The sequence below is a fragment of the Takifugu rubripes genome, chromosome 17 (genome assembly GCF_901000725.2).
Source record: "Takifugu rubripes chromosome 17, fTakRub1.2, whole genome shotgun sequence".
NCBI classification, from domain to species: Eukaryota; Metazoa; Chordata; class Actinopteri; order Tetraodontiformes; family Tetraodontidae; genus Takifugu; species Takifugu rubripes.
The window spans coordinates 15,749,714-15,758,947 of NC_042301.1; the positions used below are offsets into that span (position 1 = coordinate 15,749,714).

The following is a 9,234-nucleotide window of genomic DNA, read 5'->3' on the forward strand; positions in this document are numbered from 1 at the left end:
CCGAGCCGGCGCCGCCTGTCAGTGGCTGTCAGTCAGTCAGCCCCTCCGTCTATCTGCCAGTCAAAATCAGAGCAGAACCGGCTTAAATAAGACAGGGGGGTGGTAGCTGCGCGCTACTGTCAAGCTAGCAGATATGACCCGTTATACTAAAGCTCTATTCTGGGGTTTGCTGGATAAACCGTGCGGCTGCCTCAACAATGTTTTCCTTGTCCTCCATTGAGGACAGATCCGTCTCTCTTTTCAGTCCTCCGCCGCTGCCTCCCAGCTGTCTTTACAGGCCTTTTCACCGCGTGATTTAGTGAGAAAGCACTTCCAGCCCACACAGTTAAAATTAGTATTTCACCTACAGTCAGACTTGACATTGAGAGGTAGTCGGTGTTCTACGTCGCTGGAGAAATGTGAGAGGCTGCGAAGGCTGTTTGGCTCAAGGTCTCCTCCTCATTTTACTGCAGAAATCTGCACAAAATGTCGCGCAAACGGGGCGGATTCAGCTCTGAGACGTCCGTTTGTTCACGTTTGCAGCTGAGACGGCATCTCGAGGGGGGGGGGGGGGGGGGGGGGCGCTGGGGAACACCCGTGTTTGGTTAGGAAAGCGGCGCTAATAAGCATCAGACGCGAGCCTCGGGGAGCGCTTGGTACTCTGGATGTCCCGACCATGTCCAGATTAGGTCACCAGGTCAGAAGGAATTCCTGGAGCAGAGGTGGAGTTTATTTTTAAGCTTTGAGCCGAAGACGGAGGAAGGGACGTGGAAAAAAACATGTGGAGAAAGTAAAAAAGCAAAATAGAAGTGACAGACAGACTCATCAGCTGTCTCTCCATCTGCAGAGGATCCAGAAGGTGTTGGGCTGTTCTGGGTGTGGAGACGAGACGCTGTGGGGGGAGGGGTCGTGGTCAGGGAGGTGTAGTTGTAAGGTAGTTTGTTGGAGCAGGTCATGGGGGATGATGGAGTGTTGAGCCAAAGCTCACAGAAGCAGCGGACAGGTTAAGAGTGAAGGTCAGCGGCGTCTCCCTGGGCTGAAGTGGGCCAGTTAATCCCCCTCTGACCCACTTTCATGCCGGTTCTGCCGCTGGTGAATTTGGTCGATTATTGCATCAAAAATTCGGTCTCGGGGAACGACGGTCGGGACGACGTTCCTCGCTCTCCTGTCATCCAGAACTCTTAAAGGGGAATGATTCGGGTTTGGAGGTGCTGACCCTCCCCCCTCGGGTCAGAGCGCAGAGCGTCTCACAGCGCCGGCCCGCTCCAGGCTGGCTGTCAGTGGATTACGCCGCCGTCGATACTCCCTTCATTTCTCTGGGGGGCTTAGAACAGGAGCGCTGCCAATCAATCAGGGAGGACGTGTGAAGCCGGCCTTGGATGGTGAGAGGTGATTAGTAAAGTCTGTCTGCCCGGGTCAGCCTGGTCATTAAGATGGCAGCCAGGTGTCCTTTTAAGGACGGGTGAGACGAAGAAACACGCGAACAGGCTCATTTATGGCAGTAACGGCTATTTATGCTGCACGGCGCCGCCGACTGCTCTCCCAGGATGGCGTCCAGAGCCAGTTCCAGTCAGACATCGATCGTGCAGCAGAGTGAGGCCGTGTTAATCAGCTGCTGGTGAAAGGATGAGCGCTTCCTTACGCCGCCGTTCCCGCTCACGCCTCTGCCAACACCACACATCCGACTCTGTCGCCGTCCTCCTGCTCCTGGATCTATTCTCCTCGACGTGGACGAGGCTCCGACCTCAAGAGCTTCCGTTCGCTGGCGTTAGTTGTTGGGCGGAGCAAATGAAGTCAAACATGGAGGAAACCGTCCCGTCAGCTCCTGAACACTCTCGTCTTGTGGTCGAGTTGTGACACATTTACACTCCTTGTTTATGAGATCTGTAGCCACGAAAACCACGGCGAAGGAAGCAAACTGCGCCGGTATGTAATCAAGCTAATCGATGAGTATTTGCTGCTAATTTGTCCTTTTTATATGCAAAGGAGGCTGATTCAGAATGAAGTCCCACAGAGGGGCGAGTTCAGCCAGGTGCCGTTTGGAGGGAGACAGATTCTCTAGAAGGGGGACACAATGAGGACGAATCGTCCAGGACTTTTCACGTTTATCGCCGTTATTGTGTCAATAAAATCATTGTTCGATTGAAACGAAGCCTGACGCGAGCGGAATCAGGAAACCGCGGCCGATAAGGCCGGTCAGCCGCCGCCCCGCTCGTCCTCTCGTCCTCTCGTCCTCTCGTCCTCTCGTCTCCGCGTCAGCTGTCAAGTCTCCGCCGCGCCGGGAGACAGGAGGAGACGGCAGCGTGCATGTTTGCTCTGTAATGTCGTTAGGACAACATCTTCGTCTCCGTCAAGGCGACTCGAGGTTGCGCCCGTTATTAATTTCCCAGTTGTAGCAGCAGGAATTGATGACCCGTCATGTCTGATCCCCTCCTTCTTCCCGTCTGATAGATCGGCGCCGACTGGGACGCCAAAGAGCGCATGTTCCGGAACTTTGGCGGCCTGTTGGGCCCCACGGACGAGACGGTGGGGATGCAGAAGTGGACCAAGGGCGCCAACGTCACCGTCACCGTGGTGTGGATCGACCCCACCAACGTCATCGCCGCCACCTACGACATCCTGATCGACGCCAACGCCGAGTTCACCCATTACCGCCCGCCGCTCAACCAGCCGCTGCGCCCCGGGGTGTGGAGCGTGCGCGTCCTCTACCACTGGAGCCCCGTGGCCGAGATGCGCTTCCTGATCGCCCCGCTGACCTACAGCAGGCATCAGCCCATCAGACAAGGTGAGAGAGGGAGGATCCACCTCGGCGGTGCCACCGGGCTCGTTTGAGTCTCATTATGGCCCAGAATGACTATTGATTGTGTTATTTGCACAAATAGCTTTGTCAGACGCTCACCGCAGCCGTTTCTCATCAGCGGTTAATCGTTCATCACAAACATGCACGTTTTACTGCATATCTAATGAAATATGACCCAGGCGGTGGAATCAATTACAGCAGCTCTGCCATAATTCCTGATGGTGAAACTTGTTATTGTTTAATGTGGGCTGGACAAATGAGCCGCACTGCAACATGTTCCAGGAGCACAGCAACCGCGGGCGGAAGCGGAGGCTCACGCTTCCCCTTTCTGATTTTATCTATTCTTAGCTATTTTAGTTTAGTAGAGATTTCAACAGCAACTCCAGGAAACGTGTCGGTAAAACTAAGTTAGCTTGCTTGGCTTGACATCCGCCCGCCAACACCAGCTTTGGACAGGAGCCTGTGGTGCCTTAGATTACTGGTCTTACCTCACAAGTAGTTTAAAATTCAAATAGGTCCTGTTCCAGAGTCTGAAAGCACACACACACACACACGCACACACACATGGGCATTTGCATTGATGCCCTTTCTAATCAGGCCTGTGCAAACCGGGGCTGTTTGTCATCAAGTCACCCTTAATAACCCAGAGAGCTGCCCATACACACTATACAGAGTGTTAAACAACAGCACCCTTAGCCCTTGAAAAATAATGACACAATTAAATCAATCAGCAGGCGTGAGCGCGGGGAAAGACTGCGTTATTGCTGAGCGCGAGGAGCCCGCGCGCTCGAAAAGTCACCAAAGATTTGAGGCTTCAGCTCCTGCATAATGGCGCCGCGCTCTGCTTGCTAATGTCTTTGAGGCTGTTTAATAATGAAGACGAGTGACAAATAAAGTTACAGCTTTTGACTTTGACCCAGGTCTCGGCGGGACCGGGCCCGCGAGGAGGAGGGTTAATGTGCCTTTGTTGTTTCACGCCTGTTTAAGTTTGAAGTATGCCGTCATTTTCAGGCCTCCAGACGGACAAAATCTGCCTCGTCGTAAAATTGTTAGCCAAACGGATTTTTGGTTTTTGCTTGTTTGTGACGCTGCGCATAAGCTGGACGACGAGCTGCAAGCTAGCAAAAATTCTCTCCAAATGCGTCAACGTGCGCTTTCACACTCGCTGCCCCGCCGTTTATTCCCTGCCAAGTCCGGCACCAGGTTTCCCTCATAATGTCGGTGCCACGTCAGTAAAAAGTTTACGACGCGGCACCGCCACTGGCAGCTGCAGTCGGAGCGCCACAAACACACACAAACACACACGCGCGCTAATTTTTACACAGATCTACAACTCTGTCTCAGTCCGCCACCATAAAGATGGCCGCCTCCTCTCAGACGGTGGGAGACCTCACGTCTGCCCGCGTCTCCGTGCCACCTGATCATGAAAGCTCCCGCTGTTTGTCCGGCGCCGGCGAGCGCCCCGGTTAGCAAACCAGTGAGGAATTTACGGCCGTAGCGGAGGCGTTTGAGACGAAAGAATGAATACGTGTCTGAGTATTTCGGACTTTTCACAAACGGCGGCATCGCGGTGGTTTGACGCTCCTGCAACTTCAAACCTTTGCGGAGTCCAGATGGAAAAAATCGATGCGGGCAAATTAGCGAGCGGCTTTTCACGTAATACCGAGACATTTCAGGACGTGCGTTTTAGGACATGTGCTGCCTTTCGTCACCGTCTTTGATCTCTCGCTCTCGTCTCTGCAGACGATGCTCTGAAGCTCCACAACGGACCGGCGAAGAACAGCTACATGGAGCAGAGTTTCCACGGCCTCAACCCCGTGCTCAACATCCCGGTCAGCCTGGGGTACGTGGAGCAGTCCAAGAGGAACGCGGCTCTGACGGGCCAGCAGCTGGAACACTGGGTGGACGGCCTGGTGGGCGAGCTGTGGGAGGCAGCCGACATCTGCGCCGTGGGCCCCACCGCCTGCCCCGTCATGCAGGCCTGTCCCAAGAACCCCTGGAGCTCCCTGAGCCCGGACCCCAAATCCCACCTTGGGCCGCCACGTGCTGACGGACGCGTCAGGTAGCAGAGAGGCCCCCAGCTGGACAGGAGGCCACGGCGCCATCGTGCACAAAGGTGTTCTTCTCCGCTCTGAGAAGAATCAGAGAGGAAGAGGGGTTTGTTTTTTTGGGGGGGGGAAGATGTGGGAGCAGAATATGATCACTTTCAGACCCTCCTCCCTTCCTGCTGGCTTTGCTGTTTGGGTCCCGCGGCTGAATATTACTGTGATCACATGTTGCAATTTTAAGGCCTTTTTATTTTGCTGCTGATTGGAGGAGGGGGGAGGGGGGGAGGAGGAGGGGGGAGGAGGGGGGAGGATCCGTATCCGCACAGAGGAAGATGGGGATTGAATTACGTGTGCCTCCATTAACATAAACAAGAGTTGATATCCGAGACGCCGGAGCCTGGTTCTGACCCCCCAACGCAGACGTTGTTTTAGGTAAATATGGAACAAACACACAGATTCAGAGGCCTTCTGTCAACGCCACACTTGTGAGGACCAGAACAGCAAACCTGCTCGCTCCTCTGATATTTGAATCGCAACATTTAAATACAGGTTTGACTTTAGTCGATCACGGATTGGGTTCTGAGAAGGGTGGGGTGGGGGTGGGGGGGTCGCGTGAGTCCACGGGTCGCTATTTATTTCTAAGTTAATGTTAAAGCCGATATTTTTAGTCAGTGACTAAATAACTGCAGCGCTGCCTTGGCAGCATGATAAATATTTTTTTTGTAAAAAGAAGCTGCCTTTATTTACAAAGGCCCCCCCCCTTCACCCCCCCGTGTGTGTTCGTCGGTGTCGTCCCGTCTGAAGAGATCTGGTCCCGGTTTCCTGTCCGGCTGTTTGCCCACTGGACCCTGCGGGGGTCAGAGGTCGGCGAGGTCGCCGAACCGGAGGGTGTGGATCTTCACGCCGTGGCGGCAACGTCCAATTTCCAGTGGATGTCGTGACGCGTCTCGGTCTCCTCGGCACCTTTCCGTCACCAAGGCAACCTCCGGACTTCCGGGACGAGTCGAGCGCTGAGAGCCGAGGCGCCGCCACCGCTTGGCCCCGCCCCTTCCCGGCGCTCTCTCTCTCTCTCGCCATCCACGCCAGCCGCTGAGTTACGAGGGACTATTTTTTAGTTGACCATCCGGCTGCCGGACTCCTCCACACGTTGATGTGGAAGCTCAACGAGAGTTTTGGGAAAAGGGGGAATCAAGGAAAGGTGGGATCGTGGAAAGGCCTATTTTATAGCAGAGCAGTGAACAAATGAAGATGTACATAAGTATTTTGTATGGAGATGTTGTTTCAAAGTATCGTACGTGTAAATACTGACGTGGTGACGCGGCGTCGAGTTCTTAAGTGGAAAAATCAGTCAAAACACATAACCTGTCTCAGTGTTTATGGACAGTTGTGAGGACCGTGTCCCATTCCGCCTCTCAGAGGAAATCACACGCCGGATTGTTGTTGTTCTCGCTGGAATGTAATGTTGAGCAACTGTTGCACAAATTTCTCCCAACTGATGTTTCCACCCCCCCCATTTATTATTTGAATGGATCAGAGACCCTGGGGAGGCTCTGTGTGCCTTAGCTGACTTTTAGAACCTCTGTCTGATTCTAAAGGAACGCAGATTTTGCCATTTGTTCTGTCTGATTTGTGGAAATGATTCGCCGGTACTGCAACACCAAGAAGATGCGTGCTGTTGTATATATCATCCTCCATCATCGGGCCTTCTGTGACTCTCTGGTTTTTCCCCTCTTTTGATTTTAATTTCATCCTTTCGGGGGATCCGTTTTTATTGTGTTTGACAAGCTGGTTTTGCTTTTCTCTGACTGCTTTTTGGAAATAAAATGGCAAAAAGAGCCACCTGGCGAGCGTGTCGTGCGTAATTAACCGGGAAAAACAGGTGAATGTGGTTTTCTTTTCACACGGGAGCGATGAAACGTTGATTTTATTATCAGGTTTATTCTCATTAAGTGTCACATAAACCAAATTTAAGACGTTTCCAGGCGATCACAGAGTCGTCTACGTCATTTCCTTTTTTAAAGGCATCATTTGTTCCACCTCCATCTATGGCTGCACCACCCTGACCGACGCCGGTCTGACTTTCTGAATCCGACTCATCGGATTTCCAGTCAGAATTCCACCTGGAGTTCCAACGAGACGGCAGAGAATGATGTCACACGACATTACCCGTCGATTAAAACCTTTTTAACCTCCGTCCTTCACACAGCTGTGGGTGAACACCTCACCGCCGTTTCCCTCGCCTCGTGGTGGATTGTTGGTTGTGGGCACAGCTAGTTGCTCCCATATGTTTCCCACCAAACGAGCTCGGAACGTCGTCCTTCACTGGGATCCTCACTCACCTCTTAAATATGCAGCCCCACGGACAGTTAGCGTTAGCATTCCCGATGGATGATGGCGTTCTCATAAACCAGACGCTCCAGATGACGCCCTTTGCCTGTAAACGCTGTCACGCGGCTCCTTCCACGCCGTCTGGAGCCGTGACGGAGAGGCAAGGTAAGCAGGCGGACAGAACTTTGCCCCCCCCCCCTCAGTCGCCGTGCACGTGTTGGTTTCTGGAGTGTTTAACCTGGTAACGTGGTGCCGAGGAGTGTCTATCAGGCCTTGATCAAAGGCCACTTCCTGTCCCATAAGGCCTGGGGCAGGAAGTCTAATTAGTCTTCCCCTACCACTCCGTGTGTGTGTGTGTGTGTGTTCTGGCCTATGCTACATAGTGAGGACCAGGACATGCTGGGACATTTTGATGGTCCCCTTGACTTCAAAGAGGGTTTGAGGGTTCAGGTTTGGCCCGCGTCCGTAATCCCTCCTAGCGATGGGGTAGAGTGCCCTCAAAGTAGCCCATAATACACTGTGAAAGGTGGTGCCTTGATTAATAATTAAGTATTAAGAGCATAGTTGTGCATCAACAAACAGCTACTAAGTGTTTTATATTTATCAACCAAAATTACTCGACTAGCACCAACATCAATCTGGCACCTGTTTATTAGGCAACAATACGAATTATTATTATTAAATCGTCTTCTCTTGGCGGAATTTCAGCTGGTCAGTATGTTCAGTGTGTGTGTGTGTGTGCGTGTGTGTGTGTAAACATACTGACATGACAAAAAAAAACACCATTCCATTATTATTTCATGCTCTGGTTACCTAATCTAATCTAATTACTCAAGAGAAACAAAGAGAGCGCGTCTCCCACGACCTTCACTGCGGAACATTGGAGTGACGTCCCGCACGAAGCTGTCCAATCAGAGCGCAGGGGGGCGGAGTCTGTTTGTACGCCACAGTCGGAGGTTGGACAGGTGACATCGTAATCACACAAATACTAAAAATGTTTGTTCTTCTCCCCCCAAATGTGTGTTGCTTTACAACAGGGTTGTAGTCACACTTCCTGTTGCGTGTGTGTGTGTGTGTGTGTGTGTGTGTGTGTGTGCACCCTCGTGTGTGCTATAAAGTGGCGTTTTGCGTGTTTTTCTGAGGGGCATCCTGCTGGTGTTGTGGAGGAAAATACTCTGATTAATGGCGTGAAAATGCTCTGATGATGGTTTTCAGCTCTTAACTGCGGCTCCCTGACACTGACACGCACGCTGCTTCATTAATTAGCAATCCTGAGACGGAGAGCGATGCTAATGAAAACGATAGCAGGCATCTGTCTGACGACTGGAACACGGCCGCACGCACGTGGCGAGAAGGGAGGCCCGTGTTTGTCAGCGCCGCTAAATGACCCTTTTCGACGTAAAAAGTGCATCTCAAACAAAAGGACGATGATTTTGGGAGTCAAATGGTACACACAACTAGCATTTTAGCTAATCCCTCATCCCCTAGAGACCTGATATGCATAAGCATAAGTTATAACAACAATAACAACATTTTATTCATGCGATAAAGTGATGTTCAGCTTGGTGAAAGTGTAAAAATGCACCTTTTTTAATGATTCGGCATTTCTGCTTTGTCTTTTCACGAGTAGGCGGCCCGCGGGCAGATGATACGTCTATTATTTTCAGTTATTTGGATTCTTCGTCTGTTTAAATGTTACTCAAGTAAAATTGACCTTGGCACGGTATCAGCTCAGAAGCCGTAGTGATGCCTAATTATTGTCTGAGAATCAACTCAGTTGGCTGCTAATAACATCTGGTTTACCAGGTTACCAGTTTATGTTGGTTATCTTATCAATACCCCCATGAAAAACAGATAGTGTTTGTTAGCTTTGGTAGCTATGGGGGTAACTGGGTCACGGCTCACAACACACTGCCTCGTGTCATGGCTGGAGCTACGGAGCTAACGAGCTCATACAAAGCGTCAGGGGCCAGAACATCCCAAACAAAGTGGGGAGGACGTTTCCAGGACAACAAGAGGCAGCAGGTGATGATGCAGGGAGCAGCAAAATCCAACAATCCGACCTCCAACGATTTCTGT

General features: G+C 51.7%; 1 protein-coding gene across 1 annotated transcript in view; it reads left to right on the forward strand.

Moving 5' to 3' along the window:
* The window catches only part of xylt1 (xylosyltransferase I), a 45,582-nt gene extending 40,488 nt beyond the window's left edge, over positions 1-5,094 (forward strand). Inside the window, exons 10-11 of the mRNA XM_003972487.3 lie at positions 2,431-2,764; positions 4,523-5,094. Of these exons, the coding sequence (XP_003972536.1) occupies positions 2,431-2,764; positions 4,523-4,845 (657 nt within the window). The 3' untranslated portion in view covers positions 4,846-5,094. The remainder of the gene's footprint in view (positions 1-2,430; positions 2,765-4,522) is intronic.
* Positions 5,095-9,234: the final 4,140 nt, after the last annotated feature.